The sequence below is a fragment of the Perca fluviatilis genome, chromosome 24, assembly GCF_010015445.1.
Source record: "Perca fluviatilis chromosome 24, GENO_Pfluv_1.0, whole genome shotgun sequence".
In the NCBI taxonomy this organism is placed as follows: Eukaryota; Metazoa; Chordata; class Actinopteri; order Perciformes; family Percidae; genus Perca; species Perca fluviatilis.
The window spans coordinates 6634365-6660785 of NC_053135.1; the positions used below are offsets into that span (position 1 = coordinate 6634365).

The window sequence follows — 26421 nt, forward strand, 5'->3', positions numbered from 1 at the left end:
CACCGGAATCGAAAAAAAACCAAACGATACCCAACCCTATCAGGGGCATAGTCTGAGAGTTGCCTTTTTCTCCTCACCTATCCTCATGTTATGCTGTATTTTTTTCCTGTCTTCCTGTCCTGTCTACCCCATGGTCATATTGTATGTTTGTGTATGTATGGTCAGGTTGATGTAAAAACAATTTCCCCCTGGGATTATTAAAGTATTTCTGATTCGGATTCACTGTAAGTTTTCATTTCTCCGGTGTGTTTAGTATTGATGGTATCAATAGGGAATCATGGCTCCCACTTGGTTTCACATAATCAGTCTATTTCACAGACAGAGCAGGTGGTCCTAATAATTTCTACGCCTGGTTGATACACACTGACGTTCTCAATAGTAGAGAAGTAAATTTAAGACGCCACCCACTCACTGGCTCGAGCAAAGATGACAATGACATAGTGTCAATGTCAAAGTGCGTCCATCTTCGTCCGTTAATTTACCGGCTGTGTTATCGGACTCTCCCAGCAGCAGCTATAAAAGCCCAGCACTTTTGCTTGACTTTAATGCCAATAATGATGTTTAATCACTCAACTGTTCATCACAGTATGTCCTAAATTACTATCAGCTTCATTTGGCATTGCATCATCCCAGCCATTGCCCATTACTATTGGAGCAAATGAGGAAAGATAATGTGTTTTGTAAAAGGCAGATTAGAAGCTTCCTGGAGTTTGGTATACGTCGTAGCACTGGAGATAGTGGCTGTTTTTATGTGTAAGAGAGACACACACACACACACACACACACACACACACACACACACACACACACACACACACACACACACACACACACACACACACACACACACACACACACACACACACAAACACACACACACACACACACACACACACACACGGTTTAGAGGAAGCAAACATGCTATATGGAGGTCAGAGGAGGAGTGCAGTACAGTGTGAATGTGGAGCTTTAAAAATAAAAAATAAAAAGGCCTAGCCATGCCAGGCCACGCTAAAGAAATTGTTTTTCTGGACAGAAATGGATAGAAGGGGAAGACACAGAGGCGGACAGAGAGTGAGATAAAAGAGTTGTGACTGCACTAATTCCAGTCCAGTCAACCCCGGGGGCAGCCCGGGATTCACATTCCACTGACCAGAGTCCACCGACCTTGACAGGGTGAAGCCAATCCGTGCTTACACAGAGGAAAATCACTGGAATGTCACAGTGGGATGCTGCTCTCAAAGTTTGGGCTCCCACATCAACTCGAGCCTAGCCACGCCTCAATGACCCACTACAGGCTGCAGGAGTTTTAAATTCACAACTATATTACTGCTGATTGTGTGTGTGTGTGTCTGTGTGTGTGTGTGTAGTTGTGTATTTTGTATAATTTGCACTTACAAAAATTGTAACATAGACAAAGAGTCATGATTTAAAAAAGATGGACATTTGCAGTACAAAAGTACAGTGTAATATTATGAGATTTTCTCACTTAAAAGGAATGCTAGAATAAACATGATTTGCATAGCTGTTTGCAATTATAAATAGAAACAAGGGCATCCTGAAACAGCTCCATGCTGCCTATGAAAGTTGGAATTTAGAAATGGGGACTTCTTTAAAATTAAGGATGCATTTCATCCTAATGCATATAATTCCAAGAGTTGGGTTCCATAAGTACTCATTCTTTTCTATTTTTGGAACTGATGCCGTATTTGTTGGGCTAGTGTAGTGTATGGCTTAAAGTAGCTATTCATTTTCCTTTTGATGATCATTAATGACCTGAGACAGCAAACGAGACTAACATTGAAAAGAACGCTATTTTTACATAGCTTTTATTAATGCCTTTGCCCGGGTCAGATTTTTCCCACAAAGTCACAAAAATGATTTACGGCAGGCAGACCAGTCACACATTCTGATGGGTCACAGATTTCGGTGTAACACCAGAAAAGCCTGTGTTTGAGTATCCAGCCAGGTAAAAGGTAGCAGGAGATTTCTTTGTATAGGCCTAATTGTATTTTAATTTTATTTTAAAAGTTATATTTTGTAGTTATGGCTGATACTGGGGCAGGGCCATCACAGAAAAAAAGAAAGTAAACAAAGAACAACAATAGCTAAAAGGGAAAGACAGCCGACGGGCAAAAACCTGAGTCATCATCGATCGGGCTTTCAACAGATGGAGACAACTACGGGATGGTAAAGGATTAAAAACCAACCCTGAAATTTTCTCTTTCTCCTAGACAGGTATGTAATATGTAGGATTTCATTTTCAATTGCTTATGCTGAAACTTTACACCAACAGAGTTCTTGGTTGTGGCGTCATGATCTTGGATGCCACAACCAAGAACTCTGTTGGTGTCACGATGACTGCTACATCTATCTATCAGGTTGGTAACATCTAAGTTAGCAACCTGGGTGCTTCAAATCAAGTTTCTTCTTTCACCATTTTTTTTAAGTTAAGGAATGAAATATTAAAGACTACGACGTCTAGTGTCAAACAGTGACCATGGTTGGTGTTCAGGTCGGTCAAATGTAGTCCATTTTATTCATGTAGCCCAATATCACGAATACAATTTTGAAAACTCCCCAAATACCCCTTTTAGAAAAAGCCTCAGGAAGAGCAACAGAGCAGGATGTCTGCCAGTATAATCAGACATCCTGACATTACCTCATGTGAATTGATTATTAATAGGTTAGAAAAATACAACCAATCACATCGTCTGCGGTGACTACAAAGTTCACATTTCTTTCCAAAGTGACTGTGCATCTCCTGTGGCTCCTCAGAGTCCAGAGTACAAAAAGAAAATGAATGAACTATAACTTCAACTACACCATTTTGCATCCCAAATTGACTTTACCCAGTTGCACTTTGGAAGGACTCCCAAGTGTTTTCTGTTAAATGACTGCATAGTAATTCTCTGGCATAAATGAATAGGGTTAATTTGGAACAACTCATTTAAAATGTATTTCACTGTGCCAAACCTGAATCTGAAAAACATGATAAACAGGCTTGCTTATGTACTTGCCAATAGATATTAACTTGCATAATTTTCACAGATCAAATTAATTATTTTCTGGATAAATAACAATAACAACATTAAATGGCAAAGACATTGCACATAATGTACAGGAAAGATATTCAGTGCAGCACATTGGTCCATGCAATCATTTTATTTTTTTCGTAAGTTAATTCTGAGTTAGCAGATGTAGCCTTAAATAATATAAGTTGCAGGCTAGTGCTGACAGTGAAAAGAGGCTAAATTGCTTTTATATCTAGGAATATGTTATGTTGCTAGGCAACAGTCACAATTCAACATCTGGTGATCCTGATGGTTAAGAGATAAAAAGATTTCATTATCTTGTCTAGCTCAGTTAATATTTGCAAAGAAACACATTTATGATGTTTTAAGAGAATATTAAGCAGAATAAAACTCCAATGAGTCTACAGTATTGACAGTTATTGAATAGGTCATTTGCATTAAACATAATGAAAGGCTGCATCCATTTAGTCTACCACACCTCACTGAAGGCCAAACAACAGACTGCTTATGCTTAAAGTTGTCTGAATAGTAGCTATTTTCTCATTACCGCACATCAAGCTTTCAGTTTCAGTGTTTCATGTTTTATGGCATTGATCAGGCCTTCTATAATGAAATGTGCATCGATCCATTTCCTGGTCTTCTAAAACCATTTTTTCCTTCTAGTCAAATTTAATTCTGAAAATGTCCATGCTGGTGCAAAAGATCCACTTAAAAAATAAAGCTAAAAAGGAGAACAATTTTATGCTTGAGTCTGAAAGGAGGTAACAGCTCTGCAGAGAACACAAAATGCTGTCTGATTCAATAGCGGAGAGCTTTCATAGCACAATTGGTATCACTTTTAAGGATTTTTCACTCATTTGCTTAATCCGAGCTGATCCACGGGACTTGAACAAAGCGTCCACACCTGTCTTTCCTGGCTTCTATCAGCACAGAAACAGCTGTGGTGGCCCACATGACCGCCAAATACAGTGTGAGTAATGACAGCATTCACGTATGATGACACTGATGTCACACAATGGACAAATTTTTGTGTGTGACCGGGGAGGAGGAGGAGGAGGCTTTAACTCACCATATCGATGGATGACACAGGCCCGATGCTGTTGACATATATGCCCACATTGACGATTGTAGGTTTCACTGCAAGAGCAAGAAGGAAGAAGAGTGAGTAAAGGTAGCTGCACATATTGTAGGTGGGACACGTGACATTTATACATGCGATCATTCCATGTCATAAGTCTGTAATTTGGCGTTATGTGTGTCCATAGCCAAAAAATCAAATCAATAATCAAGTGGAAAACAATGGTTATCCTCATTCATTGTCAGCTCGACAAAAACAAGTCTTTTTCCCATCCATCCAGAGAGGGAAGATGTACTTTTGAAAATCAGGAAAGCTGCGCCGTGCTTCCTGGAGCAGATACCGGGTTACCATGGCAATTAATAGCATTCCCAGTGAGTATGAAGGATCTTGGCAAATTTAGCTTGGCAACAACATTTGGTTCGAGCAAGAGAAAATTCAGAGCATCAGAAATGTGAATTGGTACCGGACCTAAATGCTGCTTCTAAGAATTGTGCTGGTTTTAATTACTGTAAAGCTGACAAATATTGCATCTGACAAGCAGTATGAAACACTGCATGGCTAGCTGCATGTTTTTAATGTGTAATTGTTTAACCCTCACTATATGTGGTTATCTGTTTTGAGTTTTAACTAAATTAAATCTACACACAAGTTATCTTTCATTGTAATGCTCCATGTCCTTGAATAGTTCCTGTAAAGAACATGTCACACACCATGCATTCTGAGAATACACATGATGTACCCGCCATACAAAAAGACACATTATTGCCACACAGCAAGATGGAGGATTTCTTCTCACTGCCTCTTCTAAATCTCAACGTCTCACACTCTCTCACACTCTCTCACACTCTCTCACACTCTCTCTCACACACACACACACACACACACACACACACACACACACACACACACACACACACACACACACACACACACACACACACACACACACACACACACACACACACACACACACACACACACACACACACACACACACACACACACACACACACACACACACACACACACTTCTGTAAAGGCACATAGACTGGGGTCCGTTCCAGGTAGGAGGTTTAACAAACTCTGAGTCTAACCCTGATGTCTGAGTTGATTTACCCTGAGATGGGAAACTGAGTTTTCGGTTCCAGAACAGCTGATTTGAGTTGGTTCAATCAACTCGGAGTATGTTCACTCAGGGTTACGCGCATGCACATAAGGCAGTATGAATGGAGCTATGATTCTACGATTCACCATGGTAACAACCAAAAACAAACGGGTCGGCAGAAATACTCATGCGCACAAACAGTGAGTTTGAACATGCATTTCGTTAAAAAAGCAAGACAGCGGCTGCTGCTGCAACAGAGAGAGAATTCGTGTGGGAGAAAATTGCTGCTCGAGTCAATGTGTACGCATTAACAGTGTATTAATTTCATATTTAATCACAGTTAACTTATAATATTAGGCTACTGGTGAAAACTGGAATTGTAGGCTACACTTATAATTTTATTCAGGTGCAATCCTGCGGGCGAAAAAGTAAACCATAGTATTCCCATTCTGAGGCTGCAGCACCATGATCATTAACAGAATTATAAGTATAATCATGTATTTCTTTTTAATGGCTCTCACTGGTCGTGTCCAGGGAACACGTTAAAAAACGTTTCAGAGCGATCACACTTTTCTGACGGCTCTGCATACAGTGGCTTTACTATTACAGTATGATCTGCATCACTGTTATCAAGAAAACTGCCGTTTGCAAAAAACGTAATGCGACACAAAGAATCTGCTGGGATGTTAAAGCCTGTCCACGATGTTGAACTAGTGGAAGGATAAGGTATCTACATATCTAATAGACTGTGATAAAAAATACCACTCAAATCGGTTATGTGGAAATGAAAAAACTCAATATCATCTCCCGACGTAAACTCTCTGAATTAATACAGCTTTTTCATCAACGGGATCGTCGACAAAAGGACATGACATGTTTGAGAAAAAAAACATTTTATAGTCTGCCTAACATAAACCAATACGTTTTTTTATTCATGCAGTTAACAAACTGCATTAAAATGCGCCTGATACAGACTGAATGAGGAAATGAGTTTCCCCTCCCTCTGAGAGGGAGGAGAATGAGAGAAACTTGAGTTTTTTCCCCCCGTTTCTCTCAGTCTCCTCCCTCTCAGCGGGAGGAGACTGAGAGAAACTCGAGAAACTGCTCCCGACCAGGTTAGGTTCACAGACTCAGTTACCATAGTAACTGACTCTGAGGTGAAGTTCTCTTTCTGGAACGGAAAACACAGAGTTTCCCTCATCTCAGGGTTAACCAACTCAGAGTTTTCACTAAACCTGCTTTCTGGAACGGGCCTCTGGACACACAAACACAATTTTCTCCCTTTGGAGTGCTATAATAATAAAACATCAACTGCAGAGCCTCTTTCAGACAATAGCGCAAATGCAGGTTGAGTTGTTTTGGTTACAACGCACAGAATGAGGTTAAGCACAGTGCATGTGTGAGAGCTCTTGTACATCTAGCTCCGTGAGATAGCTGTACAGTTCTATTATTTTTGCAGAATCTGACGGGTCTGGAATCTGCGGCCTGGCTGGGAAAGTGGGTGAAGTAAGGAGAGCAGGTCGCCATTTCCTGTCATGTTGTGAGCCAAGGGTTAGACATTCTGCAAAGTGCTGTGTTGTCAAAATGTATGTGGGAAGACTTTTTGAAAGTGTGGAGTCTTGTTGAAATAAAAAAAACAAAAATAAGTTAAGTGTGCTGTGTTTTATGCACACAAGGTATTTTACAGACCAACTCGCAGCACTTATGTAAACTTTTAAAAATCGAGAATATCTTTGTTTGCCTCTTTTATCTGCACAATTACATTTTTACAGTTTCCGTAGTCTTACACTAAGCGCTGTTGCTGCCTTGTCCTTAAAAGATGACACAACAGCCTTAATATTGCACTAGATTGCGAAAAAAAAAACCCACACAAGATGATGTTAATTTTTGCATGTTCACAATCCTTCCCTGAAGAAAAAGGTGTCTTCGAGCAGTGTGCTTAGCCCCTGACCTTGATCAGTCAAGCTGCTCGCTGTCCAACAAGAGTCGGTTGTTTTATAGAGTAGCTTCCAGGTTTTAACATCGGCGCCAGAATGAATATGAAGCAGGGTGATGCTGAGAAAGAACAAATATACTCAAGTAAATCTTCTCAGCACAAATACAGGTTTATGGTGGAAGGTGGAAGGTGAAAAGAGAAAAAAAGAACACTGACTTTAATTGGAATCTATTTGGTTATCCACTTGTCTTGCATTGCCAAACCTTCCTCCACAGCGCTGCACATGAGGGTCTGGCTAGTCCACACAACATTCCGGGATGGGAGAAAAAAGTGCTCTGGTTTATTGGCATGTCTTTAAACCAATCACAATCGTCTTGGGCAACACTAGGCGCCAGGAGTTTAAAATGCAAACACAAAGAAAGCGGAAGGTGACGGACATCCGGCCAAAAATGAGGGACGTCCGGCAGAATTTCTGGCAGCACCTGAACAATTCCAGAAATGAAACGTCGTCGATATAGACTAGTTAACAGAAAGGAGCACTATCAATTAGGGGACCAAACGATAGCACTTTGCACATTATCTAATTATCTAATGTTAGTTGTCACATGTTTGGGGAAAGAGCCACTTAATGAATTCATGACCCATGTTACATTCATTTAAATGATTTGTTGCGGTTCATTGACACTAAAGACTTTCTATATTGTTAAATTGTCTTCACAGTCATATTTCTGTGATGTTGATATGAATAGCAGAATTGAAGTGCAAGCGGGTGTGTCCATGTGTGCACATCTGAGTGTTGTGTCCCCAGGGACCTGCTGTGCTGGGCCACTGATGCAAACCGTTTTGGTTAGTAAAGGCCTGCTGGGAGGCTTTGATTCAATTCCATCAGCATGTTCTGCTCCACCAACTGGACAATGAGGGACAACAATGCAGATGCACTTTTGAAATTATCATCATCTGTCCATAATTCAGCTCATACTATGCCTACAGATATGTCCTCTGTGATCTTTAGGTTGATGTGTGTATTCATTCATAAATACAGCATCCAGTGTTAAGAGGCCAATGCTTATAATATCAGGCAATATAACCCCCCTCCCCGCCCCCCGTTTAAAATATCTTAAAAACTATTGGATGATTGCCATGACATTTGGTTGAGTCCTCTCAGGATGAATTGTAATCACTTAACCTTTTCTCTAATGACATCATCTGATCAAAATTTGTATTTGGTTTATGAATAAATACCAAAAACAAAAAGGAGATCTCCATCAGCCTCAGCTGTACTTTGTGTTTAGCACTAGAGATGTTAATGATTAACCATTTGTTGTACCAATTGTTTAACCATTAACCTACAATAACAATTTTGAACGATGCATACTATCAGTTAAACACAATATCAAAAAATAAAATAAAAAAGGTTGTTGTATGGTAAAAGAACAATAGGCTATACAATCTATTTCTTAACTGCTAGTGAACTTGCTAGTCCTAACTTTGCGTTTTAAACCGCTCTTTTTTTCTGTTAAGTTCCTGGCTCTCTGCTGGACGGCGGCCATAGAGGAAAGCTACGTGACACATGCCACTGTATCGATGATCCGATTTTCTTGAGCCGATATTTGGAGCAGATACTGCTTTTGCTCCCTCAATTTACATCAAATAAATGTAAACCCTGCCAAACTGGATTTGTTTTCAGAATCTGCTCTGCCATTTCTTTAAAAATAATAAACAAAAACACAGATCAGGGTCACTTCTGCAATCATCTTACATTCATATCACCAAAATTATGTGCAGCGTTTACTTCAGGATTTTTTTTAGCAGTGGGGGCAGGTCTGAACCCCCCCCATGGAACGGAACTGACACTTCGCTGCAACACAAAAAAAATATATTCATTCACCTCTATTCACATAATGAGGCATATTCTCAGTTGTGATTGAACTGTATTTTTTGAGTTACTATATAGGCCAACTTTGATCTTGACACATAGGCTAAGCATTCTGTAGCAAATAACAATAAACCCACTATTAATTACATTATCTTAATGCAGTTCAACTACTTCAGCATGTAAATAATGCACCTAAAATACAAACATTCTCCGACATGCACTAACAATGCAGCCCTGTTTCTGATACCGTGGGGGCAGAAATGTTCAAATCAAAATAGCGGAAACACTGTATGTGTGCAAAATGCATTATATGGATGGGTGCACTGCATATGGTTAACTGTGCAAGGGTAAAAGGCTTTCATCAACAATCTACAACACAGCCTTGATGATGCATTGCTTGATGACATATTATAAGACGGATAGAATCAGGTCATCACAAAATGTCCTTTATCAACACATTTAAATAATTTAAGAAAACAAACCTGAAAAGTAGCCATTGAAATAAAGTGCTTGATTTGTAATTTAAGACTGCCAGCACTATGCTAGTGGGGGACGGCAGTGCATGGTCTGTGGACGCCTGTCTGTAAATAATGCCGGGAAAAAACTATCGGCGAACACAGCAGCCGCGTATGGGCCAATGCCGATATACATAAAAACGCAAATATCGGCCCGATGTATCGGCCAGCCGATAAAATCGGTCTATCACTACGTCCTACACACAGAGTGTGCCAGGCAGACACACAGCTAGGGCTGCACAATTAATCGAATTTTAATCACGATCACGATTTTGGCTTCCCACGATCAAATTTGCGTGATCGAGCGATATTTAAAATGCGTCATTCAGTTCATAGAACAGTTTTTGCAAAGCCAATCTAGCGCTCCATAAACCACTGTTTGATCACATGTCTCCATGAGCCAATCAGAGCTGTTCCCTGCCTGCACCGCGCAGCTTAGTTTCTAGATGTAGACAGTCACAGAGGACAGAGTAACGTGAGGAAAATTCCACAACAGGTAGCAGTCGGTCATCATAAGCCGGTCACGATGTTTACCAGTTTACCAGTAAACGCAACATTGTGTCCCATCTGTGTTGTTTTTCAGACAACAGCAGTGACCAGTGCTAGTTTGTGTCTTTTAGCTCATAGCTTTAGCAGCAGACTGTTGGACGTCCCGCTGTTGGAAACCTACAGTGAAATACAGATACACTACACTGTTTAGCAGTCAGCATTTTAGCCGTGTTTAATCCAGTTACTACTGTGGCTAACGGTAGGCTAACGTTAGCTGCTGTGTAACGTGTTATTAGTGTTTACTAGCGTGACATTCAGCGATGTTTATGTTGCCTCTAACGTGGGTTTCGGAGCATCAGAGCGCAACGCAGACATGTAAGTGGCAGTGTAATGAGCCACCGAAATCCGCATTGCTATTTCGTCTGGTAGATACCGGGCACCATATGCGCCGTTAACGTGAACAGAAAATTGCGTTGCCTGTATCTTTCACGGCAAACATGCATGTGTGGAAAGCGGTCGCACAACAGCTGAAATGGCATACTCCTTCACAGTATCCTTCAATAAAGGAGGAATGTAGCACAATATGGATGTATTAGTAGGAATGTAGCACAATATGGATGTAAAAGCAGTTATAATTATATAATTATGTGACAATAAAATTTTGTTTTGGCTAAAATCAACAAATAATCGTGATAATTAATCGTGATCTCAATATTGATCAAAATAATCGTGATTATCATTTTGGCCATAATCGTGCAGCCCTACACACAGCTGACAACCCTGCAGGTGGATGTGGTGGAGACGGGCTCAGACATATGCAACGTTGTGGACTTGTGTTGGTAGCACAAGCGTACAAGTCCACAACGCTGAAAGCATATCTCCGAGCCTCCCGGAAGGGTGAACTGGGATGCTGTTGCCTGCTTGTCGGTTAATGATCAGTTAACGAGGGTTGGCTATCGGTCAGGAAAAAAAAAAATAATAATAAAAAAAAAAAAAGCGACATTAAATAGGGATGCCTATTTAGCACTAATTAGCAAATGTTAGCATGCTAACATGCAAACTAAGATGGTGAACATGGCAAACATTATAGCTGTTCATCAACTGCATCAACATCAGCATGTTGATGCAGGTATTGTCATTATGAGCATGTTAGCATTGTGACTTTAGTATTTAGCTCAAAGCGCCACTGCAACTAAGTATAGCCTCACAGAGCAGGTCCTCAGAGTTATAGTTACTGCAGCGGGATACCAAATGATTGTTTAATAATTTTTCAGGAAGTTTGTTTTTCTTTTTTCAAAAATTAAAATGTCTTAAAATATACAACATGAATCCAACATAATTAGCAAAGATAAATCAGCCTATTTGTAAAAAAAACAACAACATTGATGATAGGTAAGATGGCCACTAATTTCACAAATAATTTCACCCTAGGGTCCATTGCACCATGACCTTGAGCCAACATTGGGAGAGTTAGCGTAGAGTAGCGTTATCCGCTGAATAGCTTAGCGCAGGGGCTAATGGACCCACGTTTGTATCTCGCAAATGACCCCACTAATAATGCCCGAAATGATACCAAACGTCTACACTAGTACACATATAGGTTATGTACTCATAAAACGATGGATTGGAAAGTTTGTAAGTACACCAGAAGTTTATGTAAATAACACTTGCCTGCTGGCTTCTGCTCTCTGCTGTTGTTGTTGCTTCTGTAAGACGAGTGCTTAGGGCCGTCTACAAATTACAACACCGAAAAGAGATGCAACAAAAATATTTTGTGTTAAGTGCTGTAGTATAACTAGTAGGAGACAAGTAATAATTGAGGTAAGTTTGGAGACATTACCTTATTTAATCATTAAATTAATAAATATTTTTGTTGCATCTCTTTTCGGTGTAGTAATTTGTAGACGGCCCTAAGCACTCGTCTAACTGCAGGTAGCAGCAACCGAGAGCAGAAGAGAGCAGGCGAAGTGTTCAAAAACTTCTGGTGTACGTACAAATTTTCCAATCCATCGTTTTATGAGTACATAACCTATATTATAGTGTAGACGTTTATTTATCGGAACTATTAGTCACGTCAACTTAAAAGATCTATTATGCACATGCATGTTTAACATTAAAACATGATGTATAAATATATGAATATGTCGCAATTATTTTAATAGCTTAGTATTGTATGCACCATAAAAAGCTATATGCAAAGGCCTTAGGCTGCCCTACACGTTATTGTAGGTCCAGTTTAATATGCAGCAGTAAGTCTGTCTTTCAGCTAAGGGGTCCTGAACCTAAAAAACATTGAAGACCCCTGCTGTAGACTCTTGGTCTGGTTTTCTCCTACTTAGTATAACCAGTCCCTTTGTCAAGGTCCTAGGGAGGGCATAGACAGCCATGTGCCTACTCACATGGTTGTTGCCAGTCACTTCCTTTCACCTGCCAAGGAGGGCTAATCAGAGCACTTGAGCCAGCCTCTAATTTATCAGTGGGAGTCAATAATACAGCAACAGGCTTGCCATCCACAAACACTGCTAGCTGGATTCATTGAAGCGCACAGTTACCTGGGATTGAACCCATGTCTCTGTGGCGGAGGACAAGTATTTTGACCCAACAACACCCTTGCACCCAGAAGGGGAGATTTTATTTCTGCTGATTTTAGCTTTTCATTTTCAAGTCAATACAGGGTTTCCTCTTTGCATCCTTCTGGTCACCGGCTAGCTTCTCTAACCTTCTTTTGAGAACGGTCTGGCACCATCACTGGGCATCTTGCCTGAGGTTCAAGCTCAGAATTAAATCTTAATTTTTTTCCATTTGGGGAAATCTGGAAGGCTTACAGGACAATACATAAACACAATGTACAAATTATAGAGGAATACAGATGCATTCATTGTTCATACCCAGGGGCTGGTATTGAAACATGCAGTGGGAAACCCCAGGACATACTGGTCTCAGTCACAGACCGAGATAAACAATATTCACATTTGCATTCGGGCAATGTAGCCTCGTCCAACTCATTTGCATGTCTTTGGTTTATTGGGCCGAAATACTTGGAGGGAACCTAGGTGACAACGTCCCTCCTGTGGGACCCATTTCCAGCGGAAATGCAGAAAATGTAAAGACCACAGAAGTGGAAGCATGGGGTGGAAAAGCTGATCTGTTACAGCTTTGCAGCATTTGGAAACTGGGACAACCTGAAGGGAATTGTACTTAATTTACACCCCAGTGGATAATCAAGGTAGAGGATGACACTCTGAATCTGCATTAGACATGTTTCAGACAGACATTAGTCAGCTCAACTGAGTTACAGTAATCACTACTTCTTCCCTTAGATTTATTTACCAGTGCAACACAGAAGGAAATAACTACAGTCGAGTGTTTGCAGCCTCCCTTCAATCTTATACCCCAACCCCCCCCCCCAAATGCAAGTGGGTCTTTGAGCAAACACAACCATCACAAAAGCTGAGCCGACCTGACATATGTCCAAATAACACATGGCAGATTCATGTGGGATGGTGCATAGGAAATGACGCTGCTGTGAAAGAGAATATTCAGGACAGATTTCCCCTTCTTCTGTACTGTTTAAGTCCGTTTTTATTATTCTGCATGAGAGCTTGTTTTGCTCTCTTTCATCTCTCAAAAGAGAAAAATAAAGTTGAAAGGAACTTCTAATCAATATGGAAAGAAAACTAAAATATCTACCTACCTATCAATCTATCAACCCAATTTTCCACTTTGGAGAAACCATGATCCACAGAGGCCAGATGAATCCTTCCTCCTCCTCCTCCTCCTCTTCATGCTGCTTATCTTCCTCCTCCTCGTCTTGCTTTTCAGAAAAGCATGACAGTACCCATCTGTATTACCACATTTCCCTGTGGGCCTTGATTAAGAAGAATGGGCTTTTATGTCTGCTTGGCCCGGCTGGCATGACGAATGCAATGCATTACGCATTGTCAGCCCTGGCACACACACATGTAAGCAGACCCAGCTGACCGTTTAACTCCAATATGTTCAGTGTCCGAGGAACACTGCACTGGGAGTACTGCAGGCCTCAGTGGGCTGTCAGATCTTTCCAGAGGGTTAGCCTCACATCTTCAGTCTCATTTTCAAAATAAATGTGCTGTAGAATAATTAATCACGTCCTGTTTGCCAAAATTCATCTATAGTACTTATATCCCTCGAGATATTTGCTCGGGGGACTCCAAAAGAAAACCATAGTTTGACAAAGGCTTACAGTTACAAATACTATTCAATCAGTTTTACCATATGAAAATACAATACCAAAGAAATGTTTAATTTCTGCGAACACAGCATGTCAAATTTGCAGTAAAACAGAAATAAAAAACTAACTACTATAACTACCAGGTTATTTTACTTTAAACAAAATCCTCAATGTAACTTAACATAGAAATATGGGACTCTCCCAGATAATTTTAAAATCGTTTAGGTTTTTACTATGACCACCAGCTTTACGTAGCTTTAGGCATGGTGTACCTCTAAACACTATAATATTAAGAGGCTCGGCTGCTGTTGCTATGGAGAAGAAGCCAGCCTGAAGTGTGAATCAGAGCATTAGGGAATTCAAAATGCTCCATCGTTGAATTTGTGAACCAAACATGGTGCAGTAGTTGCTGAATATATTCAAAATTGACACAACATTTTAAAAAGTGAAATAAATCCAGCAATCAGATCACTTTCCTTAAAATAGTTCTTTTGGATTATTCCAGTGGAACAAATACAGTCTGCACTTAACTACAGCCTTGGTTCAGTTATCCTTTTAAGTCACAGTTATAGGTCATATAGTTCATGTCAGTTATGGATCCATGAGAGTGTCTGCACACACACACTGTAATCCATCACTTCATATTCTGCTGCACTGGTACAGGCCATCCACAGTATCCACGGTAATCACACATCATCTCATGCATGACCTGTCTGCTCCTGTGTTAGTATGTGTAACAGCCCTGCAGCCCACATTGCCTTTGGTTTTTGGTTTAAATGGAGCGGTTAATGCTGCTGCTACAGTACTCCAGTGGCAAGCATACTGTCTCTGTTACTATAGTTTTATGTAACTGAAAAGATGTAAACAAGATCAAGTTATACTTTCCTTCATATGTGAAAACATCACATTCCTTTTAGAACTGCAAGACATGCAGGAATATTTTCTTTTACAATTTAGTAAAACAAAACATGGAGTATTGCAAACAAAATGTTTTGTATATTTTCGGGGGAATAAAACAATTAAGGCAGAAATGTACCTCTTGGTATAAAAAAATGCTTGTTGCTATGTACAAAGCAGTTGCAAGTCAGCATTTGTATGCCTAGCATTAGTCCCTTCAACAATACAATTAAGTACCCGAAGGTTCAAGTTCAAAGACGGTCAGAAATACTTAATAGTTTGACATTTTGGAAAAGTGATGAGAAAACCTCTACCGCTCTCATGTCTGTCTGTTATGTCTGTTAAATCTGTACAAAAAACGAAATATGAAAATGACAAGTTGTGGCTTTACAGGGGTTTTATACAGGACTATTTATTGGCTGGGTGCAACGACTTCCTGGAGTCAGTTTGATTGGGCCATGCTGTATGCAGCTCTGCCAGGGATGCGCCAAGAGCTGGTGGAGCACCGAGGCATCATCAGTAACTGTACCTTTAGCTCCCATGGTACCAATGTGTAGCTTAAACTACTGTCAACAACTTACTGCCTTCATGGCAGATTAAAAAGTACACCTATGGGAAGCCATTTCGTGTCTGTATTTTTCAGAACAAAACTGCACTGCCCCTATACTTCTGTTTTTGATTGTGTAGCTGCTGCAGGCCTGTAGTCATCGGTTAGTGTTGTAATTTACAGCCGTAACAGAAGTCATGTAAATATGAGCTGACAACAGGAATATTTGTGTCAGCCCTCTGGTGTCAGCCCTCTTGTGGTAATCACAAGTAGGCCATGCAGCCCTTTTTTGTAGGCTCCCAAAACTCCCGTGTGGCATTACAGAGTGATTGAAACATGTCAACACAAGTGCACTGATGGTGTTTTCCTTTTCTCCTCAAAGTCTAAAAGATAGGAGCCCAAAAGGTGACCTTAAAATCATTCTGTTTGATGTGGAAAATCATGTTAAACATATGGACGTTTGCAAATAGCAACAATGTTTCAATTTATTTCTTCTAATATGAATGTGGCATTAAACAACGGGCAATCAGCATGCAGTACCAAAGCACGCATTATAAATGTCATAGGTCTCGATGCTGTGAGGGGGGGTTGCACAGTGGCACCTAATCTTTATGTATGCGACTGCACCAGCTCCACTTGGGAAGAAACCTCTCTCTTTTCCAGCAGTTCTCAGCCTGCATGGCGCTGCACCACACATTGGCAAAGCAGCAAATTTCCTCGGCACACACACACAAGAATAGTTGATTACTGAAAAATGTCAGAACTGCTGAGGAGCGCCAGGAAACACGAACCAAGCAAAAGGACTTATTTACATAAGAAGCTCTCTAAACTCTCTAAAGTTTTTTATGAAATGGGTCCAATGAATTTGTTAGATAATGGATTTATTTACTCAACATTTCAGCAATTCTTTACCAGCTCACACTAGTTAAAAACCACTGAACAATTAAATAAAGAGGTTAAAAAAATAAATAAAAATAAAATAAAAAAATAAAATAAAAATCAGGTATAGACCAATTCCTACATTTTATATTTCCATCCAAGCAATGCATATGTAGATATGCACTTATTGAGTGTTAATTAAATTATATATTTAAGCATTGAGGGCATAGTTAGTGAGTGCGCTGTACTGGACTGCACTGAATTCAAATATGTTAGTTATCTTCTGCCCCCTTCATGTATGTAAACGGCAAGGGCAAGAAATTAGAAACATCTCTGTATATACAGTAATGTAGCCAAATACTTCACCACTTTTAAATATGTTCTCAGCAATAAACACATAACAAATGACACATTTCAATGTCCATAAAAACTGAGCACTATCAATTTTGTAGGTAGAATTGATTAATTAATAAAGTGTCCACTAAATGTATTTGGACCACACTAATAGTTAAATGAAGATAATTGACTTGACTATTGACTTATAAAACAAACCCCCAAAAGGCCATAATGGATCTTTGGACCATATTCATAATTCATAGATAGTAAAGGAGGTTGTGCATGCAATGGGAGGAGGTTCAAGATGAACATAAAGTTGTTTTAAAAAAAAAAAAACTATAGCACTCTTTGCTATTTTGCATACACTTTTGAGACGGCCCCTAACTTCAGCTCATCAGTTTCTAGTCTACTCTCACGTCACGCAAGGTGCCAGGCCTAAATATCAGATGATGTGATATAAATAACACCAGTGGAACAGCATTCAAGTGTTATCATGTACTGCACAACTAATGGTGAAAACTGGGGTTTAACTCCACCAGTGAAACTATTTCTGCCTCCAAGAAATGTTTAAATAACTAAAAATGCATTCCGCGTGTGGCAGACAGAAGACATCTGGTTCTCCAAAACAGGAAAGAGAAAAGGCAAAAAATTATATGCAAATGCTATTTGACCCACATCTGTACATTTCAGCAGCTACTCACTCCAAGGACAGGCTGCGGCAAGCCATCTGCACCGCTGAGAGGGATATCAGCTGCAATCACCAAACAACTGTAGTCCTTTATTCGCGAGTGATGTTTATGGCTGAACTCTTCTGCACTATAAAAGCTGGATCATTTGACCCCCTTTCCTCTGGCAGATACTACATGTCCAACAGTAAAATCAGAGCAGCTTAGTTGTCGAATATGATGAATATTCCTGGAAACACATGGGATGTGAGTGCTGTCTAATTTGACAAATTTGATGCTATATAGCGAAGAGAAACCAGAAGTCTTGATGGAGGAGCTCCATTGTCTGTGCTCTAACCTGTAGAGTGAGTTATTCATTTAAGCGTCATAACACTCTTCACTGCGCTCTGTGAAAAGATAATGGTTGTGAAATGCTAGGAAAAAAATAAAAATAAAATCACACTGAGATGTTGAAAGGCAACAGGTGAAGTTGTGAAGAGAGAGTTTGAAACTTACAGAAATACTTAAAGGAATTGTTTGACAATTTGGAGAGTATGCTTATTTTCTCTCTTGCCTAGAGTTAGATGAGTAGATCGATACTACTCATGTCAGTATGCTAAATACGAAGCTAGAGCCAGCAGCTAGTTAGCTTAGCTTGGCTTAGCAGAAATACTGGAAGAGAACATTACCCCCGACAAAACTTAAATTTAAGTTTTTAAACTTGGGTTTTTGTACGGATTAAACAAACATGGCATAGGATACAATGGCAGAGATAAGGTGTTAAATTGTGAGCTTTAGAGGTGCTGGGAGGTGGACTTTGTTACTTTTGGACAAAGCCAGGCTAGCTGTTTTCAGTCTTTGTCCTAAGCTAAGTCTGCTGCTGGCATCATGTTTAGCGAACATACATGAAAATCCAGCTCTTCAGCTGAAAAATGCTCAACTAGGTTCACTAGCTAGTAGCCGTGTCTTTCTGCTGTTTGGTGCTGGTCAGGTAGTGTACAGTGAGTTTTACAGCTTGCTTTTAAAGTAAATTTACAAAACCGATAGCTAAACGATGAGCTGAAACTCACATAAAAAGCTCCATAAAGTGAGCTGCAGCTTCTGATGATAAATCTCTGTAGGTTTATCACTACAACATACCACATATTGTCACATTGTTTTTATAAAAATATAGATTATGGCTGCTATAAGTAGAAGCCAAGCAGTTACTTTTCCTCTATCTTCTTCTATCTCCTTTGAGCAAGGATACTCAATAGCCAGCAGAACTGTGGCTATACTGAGCAGCTAACTGTGTGTTTATTGAATACATTTAAAGCAGGGTTTTGCTGACGCACATTTGCTCACCTTTTTTTGGATAAACAAATATTAAATTGAAGAGTTCAGCTTCACTTGGTGGCCCTGCAGTGTCTTTTATTAGCTAGCAAACATGTTATAGAAGCACTAGTCTAGCTCATTTCATTGGACAGAGATAAAAGATGACATCAGGCGAGCTGAGGATTTGGTAAAACCTCATATACTTTTCGTGAATGCATGAAAACAGTCATGTAAGTCTTAATGAAAAGACTTCCATCAGACAGATATATGACCGGCTGGGTAGGTGTGTATGCAGTGCTTATGTTTGTCATTTGTGCATGGAGGTGTGTGTGTGGGGAGTACATACTGTACTGTACCCGATTGTATTCAGTTCCCTGAATCAAATATAATAGATCTGGGAAGGAAAGGTATTTCTCTTCCCTCAGAGGTTTAATGAGAACCAGGCAAAGGGAAAGGTCTCACTGCTTATGAATCGCCACCAGGCAATCACACAGTTTTACACAAGCAATAACTCTGCAAAATAGGGGAGAGGGACAGAGGATGCTCGTTACTCACAAACACACATTTTTGCCGCAATGAGGAGGATGTTTTATAAATTATCTCGAAGTTCAATTTCCGTTAAAGAATGATGAAATAATCAGCTCTAATATCTGCTTTGAGCAGCATATCATCTATTTATTGTATCAATTACTTTGTGGATTGACGGAGTTGAAAGAGTGTGACTCATAAGCTACTACGTGGACATTCAAATTGACTGTAAGACTTTGTTCACACACTGAAGATTATGTACTAAATGGAAAGCTTTTTGGTTCAGCTCAGGCTTTTCCCAGGATATTGACGGAATATATATTTATAATAATGCAAATAGGCCTCTGCCATGACAGAGGTTAATGCTTTAACCTCTCTGACGGGGAAAGAGGCAATATATTTGTTGGCTTCTTCACACACACCCAAACACATTGTTAGACTGACATTAGATTGATCAGAGAGTTCAGTGCTTGGTGACTGGCATTGCAACTCTTTCCACAAGCAACTTTGTCACTTTAACACAAATATCGGAGACATCCGTCACAGCTGGAGACATTTTGGAGATTTAATTAGACTTCGTGTCCATCAGGTAAACAATGAATTATGCATTATTTTGCTCCCCTGGTGCTACCACAACAAATGGAAACCGTCTAATACCAAACAACATGATGTAGAGGATGAGATTTTAGCAGTTGCAGACTTTCAGAAAAGATGACATCTGTTTCCAGTGAAGTTCGGTGTGTCCCCAGAGTGGCACAAACATGCAGGTAATAGCCCCATTTTTCTGATTGCATTAGGTTATGCCAAATCTTATGGAGGATTTAAAATGCCAACATAAAAAAATTCTAATAAAGAAAAAAAGTAATATTACACAACATGTTGTTGAATGCATTTCCTTTTTATGTGTGCATTTATTTTGTCATAGTTAAATAAAAAACATTTGTTAAAAAGGGAAGTTACTTGTCTTTAATAACTAAATGCATTCTAAATGCAAAGCCCTCCGTTTTCATGAGGTTTCATTTTTGAGAAGATGTATTGTCTATGTCAAAATGAAAAACAATCAACTGTCCAATCATAGCTTAGGGGCATGGCCATGGGCGGGACTTAATGTTTAACTGTGAGGTAGCTTTCCGCACCCCAAAGCTGTGATTCGGAGTTGACAAACACCTACGTCATAGATGTCCAGTTAAACTGTCTGGTTTCTAAAAGTTAATCCACAATGTCCAACCAATCAGAAGCCAGAATTTTTTAGTGGCCATGATGTAATGAAATGTAACGCACCTCAAACTTTGTTTTCTGTGTTGTGATAAGTGCGTACATAAAAAAGAAAATAATGTGTGATGTTATTTCACTGTATTTCTTTTTTTTGATTTGTTTCTATATAGACATTTTAAATCTTACATAAAATATAGTGCAATCAGAAAGAATTATTATCACCAAAGAAGGATGAGACACAAAAAAACAGCTCTAACAGAATGCTCTCCATAGCAGTTCCACTAAAGAACTACGCTTAACTGGAGGAGATTCAAACTGCACAGGTGCAGGCAGCCCTTTCCCTTTCTACATTTTCAAAGTCTATCCACCCCTCCCAAATCCCTGGATAACCACCGGTGCTTTGGCTGCAGTGGAGTGGACATGGGAGACACAGATGGAAATCGATTAAATGGTTAGAGCTCACCGGGATGGGGAATGTGTCAGCTATGATCCAGACCCAGCTTGGTCTTATTACCACCTAATGCACTTCACTTTGGTATCAGCCCCCCGCTTTAAAGTGCTACACGATTGCTTGGCCATTCCTTTGTGGTTTTTCATTAACTCGGGAATGCTGAAGGAATAAAAGGCAAGGGTTTATAGCGCTCCACAAATGCTCTTTGGAGATGAACATTTTAAGAGAAGCTAAATTTCAGGTCAAGGCCTGCTGTTTGGCTACTCAGACAGTGTGTGTTTATTTAAAGAAATAAAATTTAAAAAAAAGGCACAGAAATCCGTATTCATTTGCAAATATTTCGGTCTGTATACTGGTGCTCACTTGGCAGGTCGCTCCATTTTAAGCATTCAGGAGGTATAGAAGTTTGAAAAAAAGATAATTATTTATTATTTATGCAGTAAGGTTTTCCATTAATCCGATAAGATAATCTTATCTGTAAGTTATTATGATCACAATGCCTGTCAAGACACAGGCAGACATCCCCATGGCGACATAATGTCCCACAAGCAGTGTACCATTGTGGCAGATGACAATACATTACATGATTTGGCTATCAACATGAAACATTCAACAACCATTTAATTTAATTTGCAGCTTATTTTGAAAAATGAAGCTCAGTCATTGGCTGATATCAGCTATTATAGGACAGAAATTAGTAAAGTATTTAAGTTTGAATGTTAAATTCAAGAAACCACACACACACACACACACACACACACACACACACACACACACACACACACACACACACACACACACACACACACACACACACACACACACACACACACACACACACACACACACACACACAAACACAAACACACACACACACACACAGCATCATAGAGATCATAAAAGGGTACTCCATCCGCCAGATTGTGTGTGCATCTGCAAGTGTGTATCTATTCATGTCTGCTGCCTCCATGTGTGTGCACCTTTTGTGCGAGAAGCTCCTGCACCTCCCTTCCGCAGGAGATTGTCAGCTCAGCTAACCTGGCTACCTAAGACGTGAGGAGAAGCATTTTCCGGGATCTAAACTCCTCTTCATCTAATGAAATGTCACTGGACTTGAAATATTGAGGAGGCTCGTCTGAGAATTGTCCTTTCAGCTGGTGAGGTGTCACCGCTGTGCCAAATGTCAGCTTTGTGAGGATAAAGGAGAAAAGGCCTGCCAGGACAGAGTCAGCCTCAAAGCCACCCAGATCTGAGCCAGAGGTGGAGAGAGCAACTATTTTACTACAGTGGAAATGCTTCAACTTTGGGTGGTGCTTCCTTTAAGCAGCACCAGACAACATTTTATGTAAGAATTTATGTTTTTGAGTTTCAAAATCATTGGCAGAATAAAACAAGCAATTTGAAAACATTATTTTCTGACATATTATAGACAAAACAGTTAATTGTTTCATCGAGAAAATAATTGGTAGCAGCCCTTGCTAACTGAAACATTTCCCTAACTTTCTTGATTTCACAGTCTGTCAACACAACAGCAGTGTTAAGACACACACTCTCCACACTATGAGACAGATCAAAACAAGTATAGTCAAAATTGATGCAGCATGGTCGGTGGGACACTTGTTGCCTCTCATGTTTTCGCCGTTGTTACTTATGGTACTTTTAAGATGTGATATTGGCTAAGGTTGGCTCATTCTCACTTTGCATTTCCTGTATTGATTATGCTAACAGATGCTAGGCTAAGCAGAGTTAGGGAGGACGGTGAAGTCAACACATTATTCACAGGAGTTTTTGTGTTATATGAAACAGTCAGGTCACTAAAGTTATAAACATATACCTGATATGCATTGGATATATCTAGGGTTGGGGTACCGAACCCGGTACTTTTACCGGTACTGACCGAATCACATCGGTACTACTGAGTATTGGTTCACGTAAAATCAAACGGTGCCAAATTTCGGTACCTGACCCTACAGTTACATTAGCTACAAAACAGAGCGACATGCACTCGCTTGTGGGCATTCCTAGCCTACCCCTGGTTGCTTGGCAACAGTTAACAGAAATTCTCCGGTGCTGCCTTCAAGCACGTCTTAAAAGTTACTTCAGAGGTATTGTTAAGTCACAAAAACAATGTTTTTGGATTTAAAAGTATTTATTTCTCGATAAAAGTAACAAAATATGAGATAAAATGCCAAACATATCAGATATATACATAAATACGATGTCCTGAAGCGTTTTCCGCCATTTTGAATTATTTTCTTCGACTCGAGCCACTGATATACGTCACGCTGCCCTCACGCTACCTTTACTCCGATTGGCAGTCGCTTTGTCGCATCACTCAGCATTTGCATAAAATAGACTTCTTGTCTATTTTGGCCCCGCCTTGCTCGTCGCTGGCAAACGGCCAATCCCATTGAAAATGAATGGTAGCCTGTTGCTTTGTCTCTGTCTCTTGTAGCCAATGTGACTGAGGGGTGAGAGCGCGTAAGCTTATCTGTCCTCTCTGCATGTTGACAGAGAGCAGAGGTCCCCCCACACACACACACACACACACACACACACACACACACACACACACACACACACACACACACACACACACACACACACACACACACACACACACACACACACACACACACACACACACACACACACACACACACACACACACACACACACACAGCAAACTACGTCGGCTCTACAGTTTTGTTGAAGTCACAGAGTCACGGCAATGCCGATAAAGTTGTTTCAAGTGTGGTTACAGTTTTTAAAATCTTCACGCAGACACCTTTCACAGTGATATGATATTAATGGCGAGCCGAAAGAGGTTGCGGTGCTGTTGACATTACACTTCCTCTGACACGAGCAGGCACAACGGTGGTTTCTGTGCCCTGGGGACTGACTGACAGGCTGAGGTTTGAAGGCAAGGCAACTTTATTTCAGCAACAAGGCAATTCAAAGTGCTTTACATGAAACATTAAAAGAGCAATTAAAAACTGTCATGATGAAAATAAAACAGGCTAAAAAAGAATAATATACAAATAGAACACAAGTTTAAGAATTATTCAATTTAATAGGCTGTAGGGACGGGTTTGGGAGGAGAGAGGGAGGGGTTTTATTTTTATTTAATTTGTCAGTGTAAAATATTCTGAATAAATAACAGAATGTTCTAAGTAAATAGGATAAATAGGTTTGGAATTATTTTTACAAGTGGAATAATTTTTTTTGTAACAGACAGAGGAAAAGTACCAAAAAAAATACCGTTGGGTACCGGAACTGAATTTGAGGTACCAGTATCGATACTGGTATTGGTTCAGATGCGAAAGGTACCCAATCTTAGATGTATCACTAGTTCAATTCCCACACTCTCCAGCCTTTCCAACAGGTCAATTAAAATCCTTCTGTCGAAGACACACAAATGTCTTCAATTGAAATTACTAAATAATGTAGTTTATTTAATTACCCTTATTAACCAAATTGTGATCCAGCTGGGTAGTTCTTATGAGAAAATGATCCCCTGATAAGTAAATATTAAGCAATTCATTAACTGTATCTAATGATTTGATTAATGCAGCTGAAAGGCATTTCAATCTGAAAATTGACTATTACTAAGTTGCTGATCATGTTACCATTTAAAAAAATGAAAATGCAAAAGGATATGAGAATACTATTATTCCCACCTGCTTTAAACAGTCAATCATAGTCCCGTTCAAAAGAAAGTTCAACCTAGCTGGTTAAATGACTACCGCCCCATAGCCCCTACATCTGTGGTGATGAAGTGTTTTGAGGAGATGATCAAAAGCGTCATCACATCCTCCTTACCTGCCACCCTAGACCCCTTGCGATTTGCATCATCTCAACAGATCCACAGACGATGCCATAGCCTACACGCTCCACAAAGCACTAGCCCACTTAGATGCTAAAGCAGAAATTATGTTAGACTGCCGTTTGTCGGCGATAGCTCAGCATTTAACACAATATATATAAATAAATAAATAAATGATTTATGCCTTTCATGTGAAAGTATAACTTACGTAGCTTACAATAGAGTGCAGAACTAAACATGGACAAGCAGTATTCAGTTTTTATGCACCACATATCTGGAACAAACTCCCAAAAAACTGCAGGTCCGCTCCAAATAAGTTCTTTTAATTGAAGACTTTTCTTTTTTATGCTGCCTATACAAAAGTAAGTGTTCATTTCTGCACTGCTGCACTGTATTTTTATTCTTGTATTTTTATATCTGTCTTATTCTATTGAAGCTGTTTGTATATTTGTAACTGTTTTTAGCTCTTTAATGTTTAATGTAAAGCCCTTTGAGTTGCCTTGTTGCTGAAATGTACGTTACAAATAAAGCAGCCTTGCATTATGAGTGCCAAGATTAAAGGGATCCCACACTGACCCAAAGCTTGGAGAAACACCATTATTAAAGACTGAAAGTCCCTGAAATACGTCTCATATCAAAGGTTTCATTTACTTCTGAGCTGAATGTGATTTTTTGTGAATTTGCACTGACTGGCTTACAGGAAATTACAGAGAACACTTAATTCAACTGCATGACTCCGCACATGGCCTTCATCAGTGTGTTTTCCACAAGAGATTAAAGCACAGCTAAGTAATTATCAAATCAGGAGTCAGGATGTCAGACCTCCAACACAGAGCTGACAACAAATACCAAAAACCTATACTCACCCAGTCATGAATAAAGTATGTTGTATAAGTGTGATTTGTATGACTGGCTGGGAAACAGAGTGTTCACTGAGAGATATGATCAGAGAACGGATGAACTCTTCGGTACTTATAAAGTTGATCCTTTGGACTGGCAAAGGGTGATATTATTAACTTAACAGCTGAGAGGGACGAATGTGTATTTTAGCATTGCTGTCTTTCATAAAAGCTAGCTTTTTAGTTTTTATACTTGGGTTTTCATATTTACTTCCTCAAACAGTCCTTATGTGACTGTACTCTGTGCTTGTTTGCATTGCAGTTTTTGCTGCTTGTAAGAAAGTACTTTTATTATGAATTGTCTGTATTGGAGATGTGGCATCCTTAGAGGCTGACCATCTGTGTCTAGTCCTGATTAGATTATTGTATAAAAAGGTATTATACATATACAGATATATATATATATATATATACATATATATATACATATACATACATATATATATATATATATATATATATATATATATATATATATATATATATATATATATATATATATATATATATATATATATATATATATATATATACACACACACAGCATTTATATAGACAGGGATAGAGCACTCAAACATTTTACACAAGTAAAAGTACTTTTGTAAAAATGTACTTAGATA

General features: G+C 39.5%; 1 protein-coding gene across 2 annotated transcripts in view; it reads right to left on the minus strand.

Moving 5' to 3' along the window:
* The window catches only part of LOC120554588 (gamma-aminobutyric acid receptor subunit gamma-3-like), a 145655-nt gene that overhangs the window by 107116 nt on the left and 12118 nt on the right, over window positions 1–26421 (minus strand). For both annotated transcript variants that reach the window (XM_039793572.1, XM_039793573.1), the window contains one exon: window positions 4105–4172. In XM_039793572.1, coding sequence (XP_039649506.1) covers window positions 4105–4172 — 68 coding nt within the window. The remainder of the gene's footprint in view (window positions 1–4104; window positions 4173–26421) is intronic.